The sequence below is a fragment of the Equus asinus genome, chromosome 9 (genome assembly GCF_041296235.1).
Source record: "Equus asinus isolate D_3611 breed Donkey chromosome 9, EquAss-T2T_v2, whole genome shotgun sequence".
In the NCBI taxonomy this organism is placed as follows: domain Eukaryota; kingdom Metazoa; phylum Chordata; class Mammalia; order Perissodactyla; family Equidae; genus Equus; species Equus asinus.
Window position 1 is genome coordinate 24,517,596 of NC_091798.1, and position 24,202 is coordinate 24,541,797.

General features: G+C 40.4%; 1 protein-coding gene across 2 annotated transcripts; it reads left to right on the forward strand.

The window, feature by feature from the left end:
• The first annotated feature begins 4,449 nt into the window (after positions 1–4,449).
• On the forward strand, positions 4,450–23,483 carry HAVCR2 (hepatitis A virus cellular receptor 2). Of its 2 annotated transcripts, XM_014842700.3 has the most exons (7): positions 4,450–4,685; positions 5,685–6,023; positions 6,889–6,972; positions 11,232–11,272; positions 12,736–12,862; positions 16,557–16,593; positions 18,487–22,077. In XM_014842700.3, exons 1-7 carry the CDS (start codon positions 4,631–4,633, stop codon positions 18,644–18,646), a joined length of 843 nt encoding a protein of 280 aa, XP_014698186.3. In that variant the 5' UTR covers positions 4,450–4,630; the 3' UTR covers positions 18,647–22,077. The 2 variants fall into 2 exon arrangements, with proteins under 2 accessions (XP_014698186.3, XP_070373263.1); XM_070517162.1 differs by lacking the exon at positions 6,889–6,972 and having other exon boundaries at positions 18,487–23,483.
• Positions 23,484–24,202: the final 719 nt, after the last annotated feature.

Genomic DNA, 24,202 nt, shown 5'->3' on the forward strand with positions numbered 1-24,202 from the left:
GATTTAATGGAGAGTGTAAAGAAGTGTTTTGTAACTTCTCCTGGATCCCCCTGTGTTTATGATATTCACAACTGTCCACGAGTGAGACTTTCTTTCTGGTGATATACCCTCAAGATGTCCTGCCTTTACATGTTCGCATGTATATAAAGGTATGCAGAAAAATATCTGAAAGGAGACCCATTGTGTTGATAGTGGGTATTTCATGGTACTAGGAATATGGCCTTTATTTTTATGCTTATTTTATTTTTCAGAGTTTTCCACAGAGAATATGACTTATATAAAAAAAAAAGGGTTTTCAAGTACTGTACAGACACACAGGTTACAAGCACTCTTAAAGGGAAGTCACATGGCTAGCTGCAACCTGGAAGTCAGGACACCTAGCTCAAAAATGCTTAACTTAACCTCTTACTCTTAATATCCAAACTTGGTGTCTCCCTTTGCAATATTTTGGGACTAATGGTACATGGAACCTCGCTGAGATGTTGTGATTTAAATAAGAGAGGGTTTTTGATTCAAATCAAGGCCATATAGGATTCCATCTTTAGTGGGCATTGTGGTTATCTCTCCAGTATCCATCCCACTGCAGCTCCTCCATTGTGTGGGGTAGATTCTAATTGCACTGAGTTCTTCCAGATGACCCCGTCTATACCACCCGTGTTTTCCTGTCTCCTGACCTGGGTGGAATTCTCTAACTTCCATTTTCTGAATTTTGTCAAGTGGCTCCATAGTTATAGCCAACATTTAACAATTTACCCCTTAGGAAAATTCGTGATGCAACTTTCTAAGCACAATTTAGAATCTAATTAATTACAATACAAAAGTCTTCTTCAACAAAAACACACTCTGGGCTCCTTTTAAAAAAGCAAACTTTCATTGCACATAATTAAAGAATCATAGGCTGGGGCTGCCCGGTGGCTCAGGGGTTAAGTTCGCACGTTCCGCTTTGGTGGCCTGGGGTTCGCCGGTTCGGATCCCAGGTGTGGACATGGCACCGATTGGCAAGCCATGCTGTGGTAGGCGTCCCACATATAAAGTGGAAGATGGTGGGCACGGATGTTAGCTCAGGGTCAGTCTTCCTCAGCAAAAAGAGGAGGATTGGCAGCACTTAGCTCAGGGCTAATCTTCCTCAAAAAAAAAAAAAGAATCATAGGCTGAGCTGGGTCTTTTATGATCATCTTTACAAATAAACTGAGACATGAAGTGTCTATTTCAAGAGGATGATATCTGTTACTGTCACCCAATGTTTTTGTCCAATGGGATCTATGTAGCTTTCATAAAAAATGAGGACATTCTATATGAGCTGAAATGGAGAGATCTTCAGAATAGAATGTTAAGTTAAAAAAGAAAGGTGCAAGCTGATCCCTCTTACCATCTCTAGATGTGGAGGGACCAGACAGTTGTGATGGAATCTGAAGCATGCAGCACCAGCTGTGAAGAATTCTTGCCCAAAAGTCGAACCTGAGTCTAACCAAACCTCACTTATAGGAAGCACAAAGAAAAGAGAAATAATTTAACTGCCGCCACAAGGAAGCAGACACACCCAGAATGTGGAACATTATACAAAACCGGTTTGTACAACCAGTCCATGGCAGAGGGAAAGGAGGGAAAATTGTCCTAGATTAAAAGAGACTGAGACGTAACAACCCAGTGCGGTGTAGGGAACTTGTTTGGGTCCAGATTTAAACAAAGCTATCGTGAAAGGACATTTTTGAGATAATCAGGGAAATTTGATTATAGACTGAGGAATTAGGTGCTGCTAAAACATCATTATTAATTTTGTCAAGAATGATAGTGGTATTATGGTTATGTAGCAGAAGGTCCATTTTTTGAAAACAAGATGCACACTAAAGTCTGTAAGGGTGAAATAACATGATACCTGGGATTTGTTTTAAAATAAAAGTTTGATAATTTTGGATCTGTGCTTTGAGAACTTGTACTATTCTCTCTGGTTTTGTATATGTCAAAAATTTTTATATAAAATAATAAGTAGAAAATGCAAAGTGCAAAACCACGTATATGATATGATATTTTTTTTGTCTAAGAAAGGAGGGAATAAGAATATTTATTTTAGGGGCTGGCCCAGTGGCACAGTGGTTAAGTGCGCACGTTTAGCTTCAGCGGCCCGGGGTTTGCTGGTTCAGATCCTGGGTGTGGACATGGCACTGCATAACAAGCCATGCTGTGGCAGGCATCCCATATATAAAGTAGAGGAAGATGGGCACAGATCTTAACTCAGGGCCAGTCTTCCTCAGCAAAAACAGAGGAGGATGGCAGCAGTTAGCTCAGGGCTAATCTTCCTTGGGAAAAAAAAAGAATACTTATTTTATTTCTTGTGTTTGCATTGGGAGGATACACAAGAGACTTATGAAAATGGAAACCTAGAGCGTGGGTGGAGAAATTGGTTGACTTGGAGGAGTGAGAATAAAGCTTCTTAATATACGCTTTTTATATTGCTTAAGTTTTAGCCATTTGGATGTATTACCTAGACAGTTTTTTTTTAATAAACAATAAGTAAAAGTTAAATGAACATGAAAATGTTCAGAAACAGCTCCCTAAACACAGAGAAAAAGAAGGGAGTTGGAGTAGATTTCTCGGCTCCTTTATGTCTAGACTTCAATGAACTAATAAATTGTTCATGTTTTGTAAAGCTGGTCCCAGTGGCAATTCTGGAGATGCACAGAAAACAGAGTAATAACAATAAAAAGCAAAACAAAACAAAAAAACAAAACACAAAATCTGATGGCTGAACCTTTTAAGGGTGTTGCCTGGAGTCATGCTCTTAGTAAATATGACCCCTGACCCCATGTTTAATCCACTCCGCCTTACACTTCAATATGGGCATTTACTGGTTGTTATTAGTTATGTGGGCAGACATGTTAAGGGCAAATATGAAATTTATGGAACGTACATATATAGCTTATAGAGGAAAAAAATCTAGAGCTTAGGGGACTAGAGTTCTCATTTTGAAATTCCCAATCATGCGCCTTTGGGCAAATCAGTCTTTTCAGGCCTCAGTTTCCCTGTCGATAAAATGAAGAAATTGACTATGGTCTCTTTAGTAAATGCTAGCTCTGAGGTGCTATGGAGGTACACACACTGAACACGCTGGATATTTATGTTAAATGCATTTAATGGCATAAAGGAGAGTGACAAGGAAATTCAGGAAGGAAAGATAGAGGAAGGCCACCATCAGGTTTTCAGAAACTGTTTATGTGAGCTCACTTCCCTTTTGTGAAGAATTGTTGGCTTTTAAGCCAACAGAAGTCACTTTTCCAGCGCTGAGAACTTTTGGGTGTGAGATGTTACCTTTGTGATGGAGAGTGTGGCTGGAATTCAACACTTTCTGACAATTTATGCCTGAAGCTCCTGGGGTAGGAGCAGAGGGGACATCTCGTGTATGTGAGATGAGATAGAATACTGAAGTCCCCTCACTTCTACCCACGGTAGGGCGAAGAAGCATTGCAGAAAGAAATGTCTTTCCTAAGCGAAAGAGTTTGAAAGTTCTAGTCAAAGCCAGAATATTAGAGCAGGGAGCTGTGCCTATACCATCCAACACAAGTTTCTCATTTTTTAAATTTTGTAAGTGAGGAAACTGAGATCCAGTAAGGTCATACGATATAGCCCAATTTATGTTAGAACAAGGCTAGGAATTAGGCTCATGATTGGAGTGGAAAAGGCCCAAAAATGTGAAGATAAGGAACACATCATTCATTATGGTATTCTTCATCTCCTAGTCCACTGCCTGACACATAGTAGGTGCTTCATTAACATTAGTCACATGACTGACCAATTGACTGACTTCTCTGAATGAATGCATGGATGATATGTTCCTACCTTGTGTTCCGTGGAAACTAGCTGGACCCGTACCCTGCCATTTCAAGCAGAGGACTATTTCATCAGAGATATTAGAAGGCTCTCTCTGCTTGCTGAGACACTTTTTTTTTTTTTGAGGAAGATTAACCCTGAGCTAACATCTGCTGCCAATCCTCCTCTTTTTTGCTGAGGAAGACTGGCCTTAGCTAACATCTGTGCCCATCTTCCTCTACTTGATATGTGGGACACCTGCCACAGCATGGCTTGAAAAGCAGTGCCATGTCTGTACCCGGGATCCAAACCGGCGAACTCTGGGCTATTGAAGTGGAACATGTGAACTTAACTGCTGCGCCACCAGGCTGGCCCCTCAGAGAGACTTTTTTTTTTTTAAAAAGTCTTTTATTAAATATTTCAAACATTTAGAAAAAGTACATACTGGAATAACCGGTCCTAGTTTTGTCACCTGCATGCTCTTGGGCATAGAGAGATACTTTTCTTGACTAATACTTTTCTTCCTCTGAGTATTGCTTCCTCTTTGTTGATACTAGGAGGATAAATGTCAGAGCTCTTGCAGGATGTGTGTGGTGTGACATGACAGAGAACTGGGGTTTCCTTTGATGTGACTGTGGCCTTGGTAGTGTGAATAGAGGAATAACTGACAGTCAGACGCCCTGGTGTGCTGGACTGGCACCCAGGGGAGTGGCCACCACTCCTGTGATTGTGGAACAGAGACGGTTGCAGGAAGTATCCAGTTCAACTGGAGAATTGAAACGGCACCTACACAGAGCCATTCTTTGACTTTTCTTCTTCGGAACACATGTTTTCACATCTTTCCTTTGACTGTGTCCTGCTGTTGCTGCTACTACTTACAAGTAAGTCTGGGCATAGACATTTGCAGTTGGATAGTGCAAGATAAAGATACGAGGATGGACATTGTTTGTAACAGCAAAAGCTTGGAAGTAAACTAAATGTCCACCAGCAGAGTAGTGGGTAAATAAATTGCAATATATCCATGATGCAAACAGTGAAGCTGCTAGACATAATGATATGAAATGTCTCTAAGTCATAATGTCAATTGGAAAAAGCAAGGAGCAGAATAATGCATATGTTAGACTTCTATTTGTGTGTGTGTTGCAGGGGAGTGGGAATCCATGAATGCTTCTTAATGCTCAGGCTCTGGGAAGGGCAGCTGGGAAGTGGGAAAGAGCAGGGAGAGAGGAAGCAGACTTTCATACACCTTTTATACTGTTTGAATGTTTTACTATGTATGTATTTTTTTTTTTAAAAAGGCAATTAATTTTAAACCTCAAAACAGCCATATACTAGCTTCTTATTCAGCCAACGTTTTTATTCATCATGTACCCGGTGCTTTAAAAAAAAGGAGAGAGACATTTATATTAGGATAATGACCCTTTGTTGCTGAACAGACAACTAGCCCAGATGGATGAGCTGTTTTCCTGGCTGACAATGGCCGGTTTTCTCATTGTCTGTTTCCATCAGCCTTGCCCTCCGGTGTTCACTGGCCTGGGCCACAGGTCTCTCCTAGGGCTTCGGTTCTCAAAGTGAGGTTCCTAGACCAGCCATGTAAACAACTCCCAAGAGCTTGTTAGAAATACAAATTCGTAGGCCGCACCCCAGACCTATTGAATCAGGAACTCCAGCAGGTGAAGCCGGCCATCTGCATTTTAACAGGGCTTCCGGGTAATTCGGATGCCCCTCAAGTCTGAGAATCATTGTCATCGTGAATTATCCTCCAACAGGATAGCAGCAGTGGTTTCGTTTTTATTCTACGAGGCATTATTGGCAGTTTTCCTGAAATGGACCAATCTCACTCGTTGCCTGTGTCTTGCTCTCCTTCCTTCTTTCTTCAGGGTCTTTGGAAGGGGAATACACAGCCAAGGTGGGTCAGAATGCGCATCTGCCCTGCCACTACTCTCCAGCCCCCTCTGAGGATCTCGTGCCTGTGTGCTGGGGCCGGGGACCCTGTTCTGTGTTTGAATGTCATGGTCTAGTGGTCAGCACTGATGGAAAGAACTTGAAATACCAGATATCCAGCAGATATCGGCTGATGGGGCATTTATACAAAGGAGACGTGTCCTTGACCATAGAGAATGTGACTTTAGCTGACAGTGGGACCTATTGCTGCCGGATCCAATTCCCAGGCCTAATGAACGATAAAAAAACAAACCTGGAGTTGGTCATCAAACCAGGTGAGTGAACCTTTGTATGCCTTCTTTATGAACAAGATCCACCTGCAAATCATGTTAAATACACTGATTGCCCTCACCTCTGACCTCCCCGATTACAGCGTGGGTCCCTAAGACCTAAAGTTTAACAGGCCCTGTCAGTGATGCCCAGCCACGTATAATTCCCTCCGTCTGTTTTGAAACTCATAGATAGGATCTAGAGAATGGGAGCAAAGGCCTGGATCAGTTGTTCGAGATGCTGGCCACTCATTAGAATCACCTGGGTTGCTTTTTAACACCTATAGATGCTTGGGCCCCACCCACGAATCAGAGAAATCAGCATCTCTGGAGGCAGAGCCTGAGCACCAGGATTTTACAAAGTTTCCTCCAGGTGATTCTTCCCCACGTGCAGCCAAAATTGAGAATCATTGGACTGTGTGTGTGTGAGGGGAGCATGTGCTTGTGTGTTTGAAGATTTATAGAGCGTGTACTTTGTGGCGAATGGAGCTGAGTTCAAACCCAAATCTGCCTCTTACTATCTGCGTAATCTTGGGTAAGTTATATTTAAATGCTGTGACCTCTTCCTCTATAAAATATAACACCCATCATATAGGTCATTGGAAGGATTTTAGCAGAAGTTTTATGAAAAGCATTTAGTGCGGCCTTTTGTGGCCGTTAGTTCTATTATTAACAACGAGACCGTGACAATGATGACTGTAACGTCCTTCTCAAAATGTATAAGAAACATTTTAAGTGTGTGATACACTCTCAACAAGCCCCAGCGAGGTTGGAAAGTTAAGCATGTGTTTCTCTTTCTGTGCCATGCTGCCCCTCTGATTCCCCGAAACAAACGCTCTGCTCTCATCCTCACGTTGGTTTCTGACATTAGCCAAGGTCACCACTGCTCCCAGTCCATGGAGACATTTCACTACAGCCTTTCCAAGGATGCTCACCACCAAGGGACATGGCTCAGGTAATTACACATGGGGTGTAGGAGGAAGCCTTTGGCCAGTTTCTGAGTTCAGAGGGTTTTGAGTATGCGAAAAATATGAGAAAGTTTAGGAGTGGAGGCATGAATGTTTCTGTGCAGCTGAAACAGTGTTTGAGGGGAGGGAGGTGGTGGAGACAAAACTTTGCAGGGGAAAAAGGAGCCCCAGGCTAGGATTCTGGATTAGTCACGACTAACCCTGTGGGCTGGGCCAAAGCCTTTCACTTCTCTGGATCTCACCTTCCTCTTCTGTCCAAGGAGTAGGTTCAGAGACTTTTGGATTTCATGACCCAGTAAAATTCCCAACCCCCCAAAAAGAATATTGGTGATCCACATATTTTGCCAAATAAGAGAAGACAAATTTCTATCTACTCTTACCAACACTGCACCAAAAAAGGGACAGTCTTTTAAATTAAGTAAGTTTAATTTAATGGAAAACTCATTACAGAATCATTATTTTCTGATTTACTCCCAGACTGGTGGTGTTTTGTCGTGAATTGGCTCCAGTCCATATTTGGGGTTGGTTTAGGTGATTTGTAGGATCCCTTCTAACTGGAATAAAGCCCATCAGCTTCCTCAGATTCCAACCTCAGAAGGAGCAGCTAAATTCTTTAATTAATTCAGCAAGGACTTTTCCACGCTGCTCTGGAAGAGAAGATAGCGCCAGAAGGGCAGACATCAGATCACACTGATCAGGGAGGTTAATCTTAACTATTTCCTGTAAGAGTCCTAACCTCTCTGGAGCTCAAGCTTTTGTTCCATAAAATGAGGTTAATAATAGTTAAGTCCCATTTCCTAATCTCATAAACCTCTTATTTATGTAAATAAGAAAATGTGTCTAAAGTGCTTAGCCTAGTATCTAATCATAGTACGTATTCAACGCATGTTAGTTATTGTTATTAATATTATCAGTAAGATCCGGAAGCAGAATGAGATTGTGGTTAGGTGCTTCAGTAAGAGGTAGAATGGGTGTTAATGTCAGCTCTTCATACTGGCTTTATGAACTCTGTAAAGTTGCTCAAACTCTATGAGGCTCAGTTTCCTCACCTCTACAACGAGGGTAATTCCAGTGCCTACTTCATAAGATTGTTGTAAAGGTTGAATGTGATGATGTATGTAAAGTGGTCAGCATAGCACCTGGCCCACAGGAAGTGCCCACACATCAGTTATTATTATAGTTATTAACTTCAGCTCTCTAAAGTTTCAATCTTTGGTTGTTCTTTAGCGATTGGTAGCCAACAGCTCTTACGCAATTAGTGAGGAAATTAAATATGAGGGGGACAGATGATCATCCTCATTGTGGGCTAATCGAGTCATACCAGATGTTTATTGTATGCCATTGTTATGTTTTAAAGAATCCTACAAACGTAGACCCAGAAGGGACCTCAGGGATCATTTAGTCCCACTTTCCGATCCTGTGCCCCAAGGCTCTTTACAACATCACCAAGTGGTCATTCACTGCCCACACACCTTCCTGGATGGGGAGTTCACTTCCTCCCAAGGCAGTGCCTTTCCTTAGAATTGCCTACACTACGAGCAGAAGTCTCCTTCCCTTTAGCTTTTACTTGTTAGGCCATTCCCTCTAGGACAACAAAAATGTAGCCATTTCTTGCATCAGGGGGTATAGACACAGTACCTATAGTCTCTGAGCTTTTCAGAGGCCCGAGAAAATATTTAAACAAACAAAAAATAGCTCCAAATAGGAAAATAAAATGAAAAATTGAAATTGATGAATATTTAATGGCATTTCTTTTTTTTAAAAGGATTTTATTTTTCCTTGTTCTCCCCAAAACCCCCGATACATAGTTGTATATTTTTAGTTGTGGGTCCTCCTAGTTGTGGCATGTGGGATGCCATCTCAGCATGGCTTGATGAGCGGTGCCATGTCCGCACCCAGGAGCAGAATGAGCAAAACCCTGGGCCGCCGCAGTGGAGAGTGCAAACTTAACCACTTGGCCACAGGCTGGCCCTAATGGCATTTCTGTAGTATGTAACATTATGTCAATTAGTTACCTGCCAGTCAACTCATCTGTAGTTATACCTATCTTTTCTTGAATGTGGAATGTGGGTACATTTGGTATGTTTGCTATAAAGTGGAGTGGAGCCTTAACAAGTAAGAGTCCCAAGGATTCTGGAAGTTCCTAAATCCAACTTGAACACAGAACAAATGCGATCTCTCTTCTACCTGAAGGAGGTAGGACCGGGTCATGGGTGAGTCCTCAGCTCTGAAGATAAACTTGGTTTGAATTTCAGCTTTGCCAATTAATAACTGTGTGATCTTGGGCAAAGTACCTCTCTGAGACTCAGTTTCTTCATCTGAAAAACGTGAAAATAATAGTACCTACCTACCATGGTGGAGATTAAAAGAGATTGTACATGTAAAGTGCTAAACACCATCTCTGGCACATAGTACTTGCTGGATGGTAACGACTGAATTTTTATACTTATAAGACCATCACTTCCACCCCCACTGTTGCCTCTACCCCAGCCAAGTCTTGAGTTCTTTAGGGAAAATATTGCAAATTCCTCCAGCTGTCCCATTCATCTTTGTTGATGGCTATCTATGTGAAAATAAGCCACGATAACCCAGCAGTGGTCTATTTTATTGATTATTTTCACTGTAAAATGAAGCAAAAAAAAAAAATGCCATCAGACAAGAAAAAGTCATCATCATTTAGACCAAGAAAAATAATTACAGGGAAGCAGAAACTGGGTTTGAATTAGAAAATCTCATGTGTGGTTAAGATTCATGTTTACTTAGCCATTCCACCAATGTGGTTTTTATACTTTAAATTCCTCTTTTTTTTAAAAAAAAATAATTTTAGGCAGAGACTAACCTTTACAATGTTTAATTAAGTATGCTTTTAATACTATAAAAGCATAATCTATGAAAACAGCAGTTATTCAAACCCTTTACACACAAGGGTTTTACATTCAAAGGTTTAGACTTTTAGGTTTCCAGAAAGTGATCATGACATTTAAGAAGTTTCAGGGACCGGCCCTGTGGCTGAGTGGTTAAGTTTCAGTGCCCCCAGGGTTTTGCCTGTTAGGATCCTCGGCGCCGACATGGCACCACTCATCAAGCCATGCTGAGGCGGCATCCCATATGCCACAACTAGAAGGACCCACAACTAAAAATATACAACTATGTGCCAGGGGGCTTTGGGGAGAAAAAGGGAAAATAAAATCTTAAAAAAAAAAATAAGTTTCAGAGTCTCTGACTCAGCCAGAAAAATGAGTATGCATGCTTAGTTTTTCCAAAGCTGACGACCTCATCTTGATTTTCTAGAATGCAGTGTCCATGAAGTCAGGGCCTGTACCAACTGATCACTGCTCTGTCCCCCGTGCCTGGCATAGAGTAGGGGTGTAGCACAAGTTCATAGAATAATGGATAGGCAGATAAATTAATAAACCAATGAAAAGGAAAGGAGGTGGGCTGGCAGCTGGGCAATGTGATGTGCTGAGCAGTAGTGACAATGTTCAGGTGAAGGTTGTTGAGGGCAGCATAGTTGAGTATATGCTTAAAGCCATGTGGACCTAAATTGGAAGGCCATTTTTGTCATTCACTAAGCTGTGGGATCTTGGGTAGATCACTTACCTTACTAATTCTCAGCTCCTTCATCTGTGTGATGGTGCTAGTAGTCCCTATTTTAGGATAGTTGTGTTGAATGCTAAATATTTCATTTAAAGAGTTCAGCACAATGCCTGTTCATGGTAAATTGTAACTGTAGTTGTTATTATATTCATTTTTAGGCAACCAAATACTCTATCAAAATAAATTATTTTTAAGTTTAATAATAATTTTTTATAAAAATAAATAATTTTTAATATTTGCATAAATGTTAAACTTTTTCAAGAAAATTAACCTTTGTTATCTTTTGAAGTCTAATTAGAATATAATGCCTGCCTGAGTGTTATCACTGTTGTTGGAATTTTGTAGACCCCATTAGGGTCCTGTGGACATAACAAACCACATATTCAACACAGGGCTTCCTGGCAGAAGTCTCCATTTCACAGAGATTAAGTAGCTGGGTTCATTATCTAGATGAGAAAAACGTGGGCATCCTAAAGTTGATTTGTAAGTGTTCAGTAAATTTTCTTGGGCTCCCAATTAATTATTGTAAAGGTTATGGGAGCAGAATTAATTTCAGATAGGATTATAGGCATCTTTAACATTTTTTTAAACTCAGATAAAATAAAATGTTCCTAACTCTTCTATTGGCTGTTTTTCCTCTTTGTCGCAGAGACACAGACATTGGAGACCCTCCATGACAAAAATCTAACAGTAAGTAACTGTGTGTGTGTGTGTAAGAACTAACATTGTGTTCAACTTAGAGAAAAGAAAGCGTGGCTTTAGCCTTCCTTCTTGCCCACTCCTTCCTTGGTCTCCCTTAGCTTCAGATTCCTTGGCTGTAACATGCTGCTGATGACAATTCTAACCGCAAAGGCCTGTTGTATGGAAGGAATGAGGTGATGCATGTAAGATGCCTGGCACATAGTAAGTGCTGGAAAACCAAAAAGAAGTAGCATTAGCATTTTGTCCCTCTTATCAAATTTCACAACTCTATACCACTGGGGAGGATTTGAAGACCCTCCATCTCCCCAGAATGTTTCTTCTTGCTTCCATTGCAACCCTAATGAGAGAGATTATTTGTTTGTTTAAATTTATTTATGTATGCCAGGAGACTGGTCAGGAATATTCTAATCCAAGAATTTATATGTGTAACTATCAGCAAAGCAGTATTACAATTAACCACAATTTTAGTGTCCCCTACCTTCTCAGAGTAAAAGAGAAAATCACTAGAAAGCAACCTTACAGAAGTGACTTAAAAATTCTTTGAGGACGTATCCAGGAGTCCACAGTCACCTGACTCAATCTCTTTTGTGTGTTCACAACTGAGGCTCAGCATTTTGTGTTTGTCCCTCCCATCTTTGCGATCAAGGACGGCCTTTAAGTACCTCTGTGTGCCCACAGTGCTTAATGCACAATGCCTCACACACAGCACTCCTGCAGTAAATGTTTATTGAAGGAATGGAAGATTAATTTCCTTGACTTCCTTGTTTTAAAAGTGTTTACTCTTATTGTTTAAAGGGGGAACATGGACTGAAATTTTAGAAGCAGATGGACTTTCTGTGTGACTCTCAGTTTTTAAAACATCAACTTAATTAGAGCAATAGCAATAATAGCTACCACTGATGGAACATCTATCATGTACCAGGCCCTGTGCCAAGCATTTTATATTTTTTCTCACGTAATTTTCTCAGTAACTCTACAAGATGACTCAGCTCTTGGCGACAGCGCTGGGATTTGAACTCACAACTGTCTGGTTACAAAGTCCTGGCTTTTAAATCACTGTCTTTCTGTGGAAATAGGAGTTTCATTGCAAGACACCAAATTTAGACCCCTCTGAAACTCCTTGGGAAGAACAAGGGATCGTGAATGAACAGGACTCAACTCTCAAGCCCATTTTTGTTTGGGGAGTAGGGGAGCCCATTTCTAAGAGCTCCTTCTCCACCCACAGCAGAGGACGGCACATGTTATTCCCTTGATAACTCCAAAGATTAAGCTAATCCCTTTCTTTGGGTGATTTGAGGCTTGTCTAGAAGGGGACAGATCAAGGGTGGTTTCAAGGTCCCTGCAATGCTGTGATCCTATGAAAGGGATAGTCTGAGGCACAAGTCATGAGATTGGCTGAGTGCACAACCGATTTCTGGCCATTGGCTGCAATTCTGTTTGTGTTTCCATAGCAAATATCCACATTGGATAATGAGTTACAAGACTCTGGCGCGACCACCAGAATAGGCGTCTACATCGGAGCAGGGGTCTCTGCTGGGCTGGCTCTGGCTCTTATCTTTGGTGCTTTAATTCTCATATGTAAGTCATCTAATGTTGCTTCTCTCTCCCTCTGACAACAAACTGCTAATATAGGAACCAACATAATCCTAGATAGAAATATAAATTTACATTTGTGCCTAAAGGTCATTAGAATAAATAGCCTTTAGATCTTTCAAACCCTAACAACAATAATAGCTAATTTTTATTCAGTGCTTACCATGGAACAGGCAGGCATTGTGCTAAATGTTTTATTTACATTTTCTCATCTTCACCATCTTATAAGGTAGGTAGTATTGTTATCCCCATTTTACAGCAGAGGAGAGTAAAGCTTAGAGAGAGTAAACCACCTCCCAAGGTTTCAGATTCAGTAAGTGGCAAAGCTAGAATTCAAATCCAGGCTGGCTGATTCCCATACCTGTTCTTTTATCTTTTGTTAAGTAAACAAAACTGTTTAATTCATGAATACCTCCAGGTTTATTAGGAAGCACGACGAAGAAAATCACGTCTGTGCATTTGTCCGTCTTGTTTCTCAGGTGTAGGTCTTTAGAGAAGGGCTGCAAGTCCTTTTAACACTGGTTCATGGCCAGGATTGCAGCATTCGTATTTCCCTCCATCGTGAAACTCAATACATTCTTTTTTTTTTCCCGCAGTTACTTATCTTTATTTTTAAAAAAGTTATTAATGTATAATTTGTATACAATAAACTGCATATTTAAAGTGTGTTCAACTTGATGAATTTCAATAGATGATTACACCTGGGAAACCATCACCACAGTCAAGACCCAAACACTTCCATCGCCCCAAAGGCCTCACATACTTTTCTAATTGTGATATATTCTCTTCTCTTTGAGGGCAGATGCCAAGGTCTTATACCCCAGGGCTTCGTGCATTCTGGCAGCTTTTCTCGCTAATATACAAGCATGGAGTTCCTGGAGGGTGGCCAACTGTCCTAGATTTGCCCAGGACTGAAGGGGGTTCCTAGGATGTGGGACTTCCAATATTAAAATGGGACAGTCCAGGGAAAACTGGGATGAGTTGGTCACCCTAACTGTGTAGCTTGAAGCTACTGAGGGCTTTACAGGCACTAAATCCTCATAACTACCCTATGAGAGAGGTATTAATACTATTCTAGTTTACCAAATGGAGAACCAGCGTGCTGGAAGGTTAAGTAACTTACCCAAAGTCACACAGTTAATTGATTTGTATAGGGTTTGAAACCAGGGTTGTCCTATTCCTCACCATTAAGTTGTTCTGCCATTATCAGTAGATGAATTGTTCGGAGAAAGAAACTACCCCACCCACACTTACTTGATTTACACAGAGGTAGCAGTGGAGTTTGTGAATTGATCACCCGAATGTTAAGTCTAGGGGTTGATAAGGAGCAATGATAACACTCACTATCTTTTTGAGTTCTGCCAAGGCCTGGATACTAGGGATCATTCTAGTTTGTTTAAAGGGGTTTGAAAGGAGGGTAATGAGGAGTTAGAAAAGTCTGATGCTTTGCACAGACATATTACTCCAAAAAATATGGCTACTTAGAAGAACAGATGGGAAAGTCCTGTTTGATTTATAATCTTTTTCTTAGAAGCTGCTGGAGAAAATCTTATAACCAAGGTGACAGGTTTTTAAGTCATGACATCAAAGCCATAAAGTGGCACTCAATAATGGCCAGCAATCCTATATCTTTCTAGGGCACTCTCTGAGATGAGCTTCCATACTTCACTGCTACTCACACCTCCCTCCTGTCTCATTCAGCTGATGAAGTATCAAAAGCCTGTTCCATCTCCTTTGCCTTAGCCTAGACTTCAGTCCTCCTTTTATCCCTTTCTCCAGAATCATCTCTCCCTTTCTATTTATGCTTTTTTTTTTGAGGAAGATTAGCCCTGAGCTAACATCTGCTGCCAATCCTCCTCTTTTTGCTGAGGAAGACTGGCCCTGAGCTAACATCCGTGCCCATCTTCCTCCACTTTATATGTGGGACGCCTACCACAGCATGGCTTGCCAAGCAGTGCTATGTCCGCACCCAGGATCTGAACTGGTGAACCCTGGGCCACTGAAGCGGAACGTGTGCACTTAACCGCTGCGCCACCGTGCCGGCCCCCTATTTATGCTATTTTTAATAGCATAAAAATATGTTCTAGTTCACACATTCCTTTCCAGTTACTCTCATATCTCTGCTCTCCTTCACAGCCATATTTCTCAAATGAATTGTCCCTACTTCTCACCCCCCTGAATTCTTCAACCCACCATGTAACTTCTACCCCTGAAGCACCATGGAAATAGTTTTAATCAAGCTCACCAATGACCTCCATTTTGCTAAATCCAATAGACATCTCTGTCTTCATTGTAGTCAATCTTTCAGCAGTATTTAACCAAGTTACTCTCACTCATTCTGGAAAGTATTCCTTCTCTTCACCTCTGAAATATCACTCTCCTACTTCATTGGCCATTCCTTTTCAGTCACTTTGTTATTTCCACTTCTTTGGTTTGACTTTTAGATGTTGGGATTCCTTAGGGCTGGCCCTTTTCCTCTCTATACACCCTCTAGGTGATGACCTATATTCCCATAGACTTAAATGTCATCCTTAATTTCTCTCTCCAACTCTCAGAGTATTGGTACTGATTTCCAACTGTCCAAATGCTATCTCCACTTATATATCTCCCACATTTAACATGTCCAGAATGGAGCTCTAGATGCTATGTTCCACCTTCCCAGAACCCAACCTCTCCCTCTCTGATCTTCCCCATCATAGAATTTCACCACCATCCATCTGGTTGCTTAGGCCAGAAAGCCAGAAGACATCCCTGAATCTTCTTTTTCCTCACTCCCAACTCACAATCTATCTTCAATTCTTACAGAGTCTTTCTCAAAAATATATCTAAAATCCATTCATTATTCTGCATCTCTCTCAGTCACCACCTTACTGTGAGGCATCATCATCTCTACTTATCTCCTTATTTTTTATAACCTCTTTTAATCCATTCTCTGCATAGCAGCCAGAGGGATCTTAAAAACCCAATCATATCATATTTCTACCTTTCAATTATTTCTTACGGGTCTTAGAATAAAATCCCAACTCTTGAATATTACTTAAAAGGTCCTATAGGATCTTGCCCCAGCCTGCCTCTCAGATCTTATCTTGGCCACTCTCTTATTCCAGCCATGATTTCAGTTTCAGGCACTCATCACCATCTTTACCAGGGGTTCTCTCTACTTGGAATGTTCCCCTTGTCTCTTTACTTGCCTGACTCATTCTCTTCTTTCAGAACTGAGCTTAAAAGTCATCTCTTCTGAGAATTCTTTCCTGACCACGCTCTCTATTATCTGTTCCAGTGCACTCTTGGTTTTCTTTATAGCACATCATAATTTGAAATTATTTTATTTTCCTGTTTACTGTTCTTTCTTTCTTTTTTTCTTAAATGCCTCCCTCACTAGAACATAAGCTTCATGAAGTCAGGGCTCATAATTCACATTTGTTTCCCCAGTGCTTAGCATACTGCCACATAGTAGGTGCTCTATATATTTTTTGAATGTGAAAAATGCATCTTTGTTGCTTTCTAGCATGGTTCGTGTAATAAACCAAGACACACACTGGTAGTTTGACTCAATTCAGTATAAGAGGAGACCAGATTTCCCTAAACAATCCTTGCCTCCAGCGAGCCCATTTTATTTCTTATCTCATTTATTTTATGAAAGCATTTTTAACTGACTTCTCTTCCCCCTTTTACCTAGGGTATTCTCATAGCAAAGAGAAGTTACAGAATTCAAGGTAAGAATGATGGGTGGGGTAGGGGAAGGGGGGACTCTTGGAGACTCCTACTCTACTATGGCTTTGATCTTTGCTCTAGAAGTCGTGCCCTGGGACTTTGGGATATAAACTTACACTTCCTTTTTGCTGTAGGCCTAGATTTATGGAATGCAAATTCAACACATTGCTCTGTTTACCGCCTGATCCTTCTAGCTTCCTTAGTCCTAAAATTACAGATATAGAATTTATCTCCCCATTGATAGGAAATGTTTGTTTATTTCTGAATTAAGGATTTTTTCGATGAACTAACCCTTCAGTTGATTGAGCACCTACTACATCCAGGCTCTGGGCTGGCCATTGGGTTACAGAAGTGAACAAGAAACCCAGAGTCTACTGTCAGGGCTTTTACAGCTCAATCCATGTGTTCTTAACTCTGATTGCCTATTAGAATGACCTAGAGCATTTAAACATACTGTTGGCAACCCCAAAGCAACTATATCAGAATCTTTGGGGATGAGACCTAAGCATAGGTATTTTTCTAAAAGCTTTCCAGGTGATCCTTGCAAACAGGGATGAGAACTACTGGTCTATTATATCTCGGTCTTAGTCTCCATTCCTAACTATATATATATGTATATACACATATATACATATATATACACATATATATATATATACACATGCACCCATTCCAAATACACATAGCTTACATAATTTTTACTAGATTTTAGTGACATTTGGTACATAAGTAGAATACAAAGTATTTTAAGAAAAAAATGACTCTGTCCATTGAGTACTATCTAAATCACTAATAATTTTAGACTAAGTGTAGACAGTATAATTATGAAGAAGAAATAGCCTGCAGTAAAAAAGTCAAATAAGGACAAATAAAATATTTAATTATCAATGGTTTTAGATCATCTGTGCCAGTATTCTTTATTAGAGCTGAAATCTGAAATGTGATAATATCCATAGGTAACATTTACATGCATGAATTCTTTAATTTCACAAATTATTTGTGAAATTATTTGATTGCTATTCATCTCTGCCTATAATTAGCCTCCATAGAAAACTAGGAACTTGTCTGCACATCAATAACTGTATCCCTTAGCATAGCACTTGATACTTAGTAGGCGCTTAATAAATATTTTATGATTGAATGAATAAATACTCCTTTACAATGGCCCTGTGAGATAGAGCACTTATCATTCCCATTTTGTAGACGAGGACCCTGAGACACAAAGTTTACTGATATGCAACCTCTATGGGATTTCTGTGTTTTGTTCACTTCTGTACTCTTGCTACATAGAACAGTGTGTAACACACTAAGAATGTCTTGAATGAATGAATGAAAAAACCAACCCAACTTACCCAAGGTCAGATGGCTGGTAAGCGACAGAGACAGAATTCAAACTCAAGTCTGATCGGATCTATCACGTATTCTTTGTTTTTTCTTTTCGAAATTGTTCAAGCCCACAAAAGAATTGAAATAACAGCACAAGGAACAATAGAACCCTTCACCTAAACACGTGATTTAATGTTTTGACACGTTTGCTTTATCTGCTTCTTTATTTATGTAATACATGATTTTTTTCTGAACCATTTGTAAGGATGATTCAGACATCTTGACACTTCACTTAAACACTTCTCTCTGTACTTCCTTAGAATAGGGATGTTCTCTTAGATAACACATGCCATTTTTATACCTAAGAAAATTAGGGTTAATTCAGCTTTCCTCAATTGTTCCCCAGTTATTCTATTGCTGTTTTATGGGGTTTTTTCCTCCAGCCAGGACCCGATCAAAGATCATGTACTGCATTTGGTTGCCATCTTTTCAGTAAAGCCTATTCTCTTAACTCTATTCTATGTTGCCTGGGAAGTGCTAAACTCAACTGCAACATTTTATTTCCACAGCCTTGTCACTTTGGCCAACCTCCCTCCCTTGGGATTAGAAAATGCAGGAGCAGAAGGGATGCGCTCAGAGGAAAACATCTATACCATTGAGGAGAACATATATGAAATGGAGGATCCATATGAGTATTACTGCTCTGTTAACAGTGAGCAACAATCCTGACAACGTCTGGGTTGTCACCTTTCAATGCCATCAGATCCAACTACTTCATTTTTGAGCTTGGTATTCTTTGAAAACTGTGAAATGTGTCAGCTGACCGGTTTTAGAGGCTCTGTCCATGGCCACCAAGCAGAGTTTTTCCATTTTCTGAAGATAATTAGCTCACTTGGGGATTGAACTGTGACCTGCACTCTACTTATGCCCATCACTTCTGTATTCCAGCCAATGGTGCTACCCAACTCAGAGAGTGCTAATCAAGGCATTAGAGATCTAATGAGCTTTTATACAAAGGAGGAATTCTTAATATGGGAGCTCTGAAATTCCGGGAAATTCCATCTTATCATGTGTCCATGAAGTTCCCGAAAATATAGGGAAAATTATGTGCTGAGATATATGTGCATGTCTTTTTTGGCACAGAAAGTCTAAAGGAGTCACTGATTTTCAAAGAAATCTGTGACCCATAAAAGGTTAAGAAACTACTGGAGTAGGAAGATGGTCTTGGAAGTTCCCTCTGAGTCTCAAGGTTTATGCTTCTTTGAATGTTGATTCTCCAACAGTAAGTGCCACGGCACAGCTCTGCTTTGCCATTTGAGAAGACTGCCCAGCAAGGACTGTGTTGTGGCAGGCGTTCCCGAGAAAAAGGAAGTGCACTTGGTGTGTTTTGCCAAGTTTTGCTTGTGGTGCACTCAGAGTGAAATATCTCTGACCAACTTCTCCATTCATGGAAAGGACTGGACCTGTGTTTTTCACAGAAGAAGAAGCAGTGACTGGGACGTAAATTCTGTTTCCTGGTGGGAAGAAGACAAAGGACTCCAGCAATCTGTGTTTGTCGGGGTCAGGTCCCTTACGGAAAGACAGTGTTCCTAAGGTTCAATTCCAAGATGGTGGCGACTAGGTCTGCTTTGCTTATTTTTTGCCTTCCCAGTGCCTGGCACAGCTCTGACACATAATAGAAATTTACTAAATATCTTTGGAGTGAAAAAAATTAAATAAGCAGAAAGGTAGCTTTCTAGAAAGACTTTTCCACTGGAAGCTTAGACAGATCTCTGTAACTTCTCTTCTTGGAGAAATCACAAATACCCTTACGCTCCCATATGTGCTCTTATCTAGGCCGAAGTGGCCTTTGTTTCTCAGCCTCATCTCCCAGCTCAGACCCTTGGAAGTCTGTTACTCTCTTGCCTGTTTCTCCCTTTCTGCCGAACCCTCAGCAGCACATGAAGAATCAATCAACAATACAACCTGTTGCTGCCTGAAAACTGCTCCTCCCCAGGTGGTGACTAAAGTGCTACTGTGCCACATGCAGAAGATCGTGGTCACCAAAGATGCAGGCAGCCTGTTTGTTTGTTTCTAGACGTCTTCCTGGCAGTTTTGTTGTGTGCATTATAGTGTTTGGGCTGCATCTAGACAGTTTTGGGAAGCACTGGCTTTCTAGAAGTTGATATGTAAGGGAGATCATTTTGCAAAGTTATAGGCAGTTGCTCTTATACATGCTGAAAAATTAATCGTGTAAATGTTTTAAAGTAACGAAATTCTAGGGGGGGGACTTAGAACATATTTGGACCAAATCAGGGGTTCCCCCTGAAAGAGATTCTCATTACAAAAATCTTTATACAAGGGTTAATATACAAGAATGATCATTGCAACGGTGTTTGTAAGAGACTCCTTCCATCAATGGGGGAATAATTGATTATTATGGTGTGTCAAGACACTGGTGCAGTTAAAAAGAATACGTGGTTTCATCATTGAGCTATTTTGCTAATTCAAGAAATATTTATTAAGTGCTTACTATCTGCCGGGTGCTCTGGTGCTGAGATCATAGAGACCAAATAGACACATCCCTGACCCCGTACAACTTCTAGTTGATCTGACAGGAAGGAGGACTCATTCCCTTCATTCATTCAGTGAACATTTACGGGCACCTACTTCGTGCCAGACGCTATTCTAGTCCCTGGAAATATAACAGTGAAAGAAGCAGACACAATCCCTACTTTCACAGAGCTTAGGTTACCTGTCAGAGGGAAATACTATATAGCTAAGTCAAAAGAAAAAAACAGTTCTAAAATAGTGTATATAGTCGGTGCTAATTCTTTTTTTCTTTAAAAAATCTGGAAGAATATACCCAAATTAATATGGTTAGCCCGTAAGGGCAAATGGTCAATAGATAGATTTTTCCTTTTTCCTTTTATGTGCTTCTGTAATTGTTTGAATTATTTTCTCCATTTTCTTTTGTAATAGAAAAGTTAGAGTTAAGCATGATGACAATGTTTTCCTGTCAGCCCACCCTCCTCATCACAGAAAGAAATGAAGAAATGAATACGTTAAGTTCAAGGTCATGGCCGACAGTAGGGTGTGGCAGCAAGCCAGGACTAGAACCCTGGTTTCAATTATTTGGAATGGGGACTCAGTTGAGAAGTGGCAAAGAAAAGGGGGATAGCTGGAACATTTGGTTGGAGGGTTCTCAAGCTTGACAAGGGCTCAGATTTTGGCCAGTTTTCAGAGGAAACTTGTACAAAGGAGCAGTATGAGTCAAAAATGTTAGTTTCAAGCTTCTAGATCCTCTTTTTCTCAGTCATATTGACTGCAATGATTAAGGTCATTCCAAGTCACTCATTGACTGGTAGCAGTGATTTCTTTTGTGAATTCTTATTCAGATTCCTTCTGCTTATGGTTGTGTCTCACTTTTTCCAGAGAAGGCAGTGATATCTATTTTTTAAATGGTTATTTATGCTACTCACGTGTGGTAGTGGTGGTGGTGGTGGTGGTGGTGGGACATCTGTTTAAATATGCATATTATTTTAATATAATTGTTTTGTGGGTGGGTCACCTTTGGAAAATATTTCACTATAGCTTTATAGTCTACACGAAAACCTGCTTCATGATAAGTTGATTTACTGTTCTTTATAATTTCTACATTTTGTATTTGTACTTACTCATTTTAAACCTAGTTCATGTAAAACAAATATTTTATATTCCAAAGCAGTGTTTATCTTCTCTTTGTCAGCTCTGAAATGTCCATATGTCTATATCTAATCTGTTTTCGATATTTTTATCCACAATGTTACTTGCCACTACTACTCAATTGCACACTGAATTTAGTTCTTGTTCAGAAGCACTTAAGTAAAAAGTGACAACTATGTAATGGTAGGTGAAGGTTGTTTCACACGGTTTTGCTATACCAGTGATATAGATTTTTGATTCATTTGTTTATCCCAAAGTTCACCACTAAAGCTTAAAAAAATCTCTTGACCTTAGCATTGGCTAAATCTGAGGGTTGAAGTAAGGATCCAAGGGCGAGGGAGCTTTAAACTCTGCCAGCTGCCCAGGCCTCAGCGAAGTCCTCCGAGCAACGTGCCTTTCCTTACTCTCCCAGCAACCCCTCTACTCCAGCAAAAACTCCTCTTACATAAGCAGCAGCCAAACAGCTTCTAATCACCATGAGAGAAATAAGTTATCTGAACTGATGGAATTTCAGGTAAAAATTAAGAAATACTGCATTTAGTTATCTGGCTGCCTTATTTCAAGAAAATGTGTGGTCTTCCTTCTGCTTCTAGAACAAACCAAGTTCTTTCTGGCTCCAGCGCCTTTTCATGGAGTCGTTTCCCTCCGTTTGGAATACTTCCCTCAGACTGTTTGCAGAGCTGTCTCTTTCCCATCTTTGTGTTTCTTGCTTAAATATTATCTCAGAGCTTTCTCTGACTACCCTATCCAAAGTATCAACCTCCCCATCTCTAGTCCAGTTTATTTCCTACGTGGTTTACTCAAATCTGAAATTATCTTATTTGTTTACATTTTTGGTGGTTTGTCTCCCCTGATCATCAACTAGAAAGTAAACTCGATCGTTCATCTTAAGCCCCAGGGAGCCAGTATAATGCTTGATTTGTAATGGATACTGAATAAGAACTTGTAGAATGAATATATGCCTGCTATATTGCAAACTCAAGCCGTGGCACAGGTGCCACAGATAGAAACATTCGTGTTTGCCTTCAAGGAAGTCCAGCAGGGCAGCCTGATGGCCAAGCAAATGATGACAATCAAAGGCAGTAGGCATTGACAGATCTGCATACTAGATTCTGAATGATACAGAAAAGAATTTTTTGATGATTTCTTTATTTTTTTCTTTCTTCTGGAAATACTAATTCTTGTCTTTACCACTTGTTTAATTTCACTCTATAAAATTCCAAGTGACTCTCAGAGAATAAGGATTGCCTGGCACACAGCAGGTGCTCAATAAATATTAACCAGGTGAAGGCATGAAGTGATACAGGTGACATGGATTCTAAGAGCAGACCCCCAAATAAATATAGAGTGACCTGCTGTGTTTTCTGCTTTGTAGAAAAACATGTGCATTGCCACGTTAGCGCTTGTATGGTTATTGAAGCATTATATCATAACCTTCCATGTTTCTAGGTGCTTGACGATGTCTGAATGTAGCTTTAGGCAACTTACGGTGCTTTCTTTTCTGTCTATCTTGGATAAAGAAAAGAATGGTTGTGATTAGACTGTGAAAAATACGTGAATGTAAAAGACTTCCACTTTTGTAGGAACAGACAGTTTGGGGACTTGCTTGTTTTGGGGGCATTTTTCTTTAGTTAAAACATTTTAGGGCTGGCCCTGTGGCCAAGTGATTAAGTTCACGTGCTCCACTTCAGCAGCCCGGGGTTTTGCTGGTTCGGATCCTGGGTGCGGACCTAGCACAGCTCGTCAAGCCATGCTGAGGCAGCATCCCACATAGGACAACTAGGAGAATCGACAACTAGAATATACAACTATGTGCTGGGTGGCTTTGGGGAGAAGAAGAAAAAAAAGATTGGCAATAGATGTTAGCTCAGGGCCAATGGTTAAAAAAGAAATTTTACATACTCTATATAAGCAGTACATTGATATATTGTTTGGAGTCCCATTGCCCACCACCACTGATACAGTGCCTTGACAAGGGTTTTGACAAAGCTCAGTGTACATTTGGAATAATTGCCACTAGCTCAGGAGGTTCAACTTGGTTTGCCGTCCTGCAGTGGTCTTGGTTTGGGAGAGTACAGAGTCCCTTAGAAAACCACCCTACCTCTTCTTGGTAAAATCCCATGCTATCACCACCGGTCTTCCCTAAAATGGATGTGGAGGAAATGTCTCACAGTCATGTGATAATGCAGCAAGGCTCACTGGTTGAAAGTGAAAGTTTTAGTTCAAAACCAAATCCGTGATGTTATCAATATTTTTAAGTAGACAACAGCCATCGTTTGGGGTGGGAAGTGAAAAAAGGCTCCCCCTCATATCAGAATTTCTTGGGGAAACATTCTGCTTCACACAAGTAGCACCCTCTAGCTGAAGGATTTCAGCTCTCGTCCAGTTTTCTGACATCCTTGTCAAACACTTCCAATGCTTCAAAACTGGAGTCTCAGTTGACATCTTATTAACATGTGAAAGATGTGTACAAATTATACTGGTGCACAATGTGGCTCTACCTCATTCTTATTAAAGGTGGAAGCTTGTTTTCCTAAACTTCTCAGGGCAGAGAGTATAGGTTTGTTGTTTGTTTCGAGTGTTCCATGGCTTAGCATGGGT

Excerpts from the sequence above, each read along its gene's own strand:
- HAVCR2 (XM_014842700.3), top strand. The coding sequence starts at position 4,631 with ATGTTTTCACATCTTTCCTTTGACTGTGTCCTGCTGTTGCTGCTACTA. Across the intron at positions 6,024-6,888 it reads GGAGTTGGTCATCAAACCAG|CCAAGGTCACCACTGCTCCC; the intron begins GTGAGTGAACCT and ends TTCTGACATTAG. Across the intron at positions 16,594-18,486 it reads GAGAAGTTACAGAATTCAAG|CCTTGTCACTTTGGCCAACC; the intron begins GTAAGAATGATG and ends TTATTTCCACAG.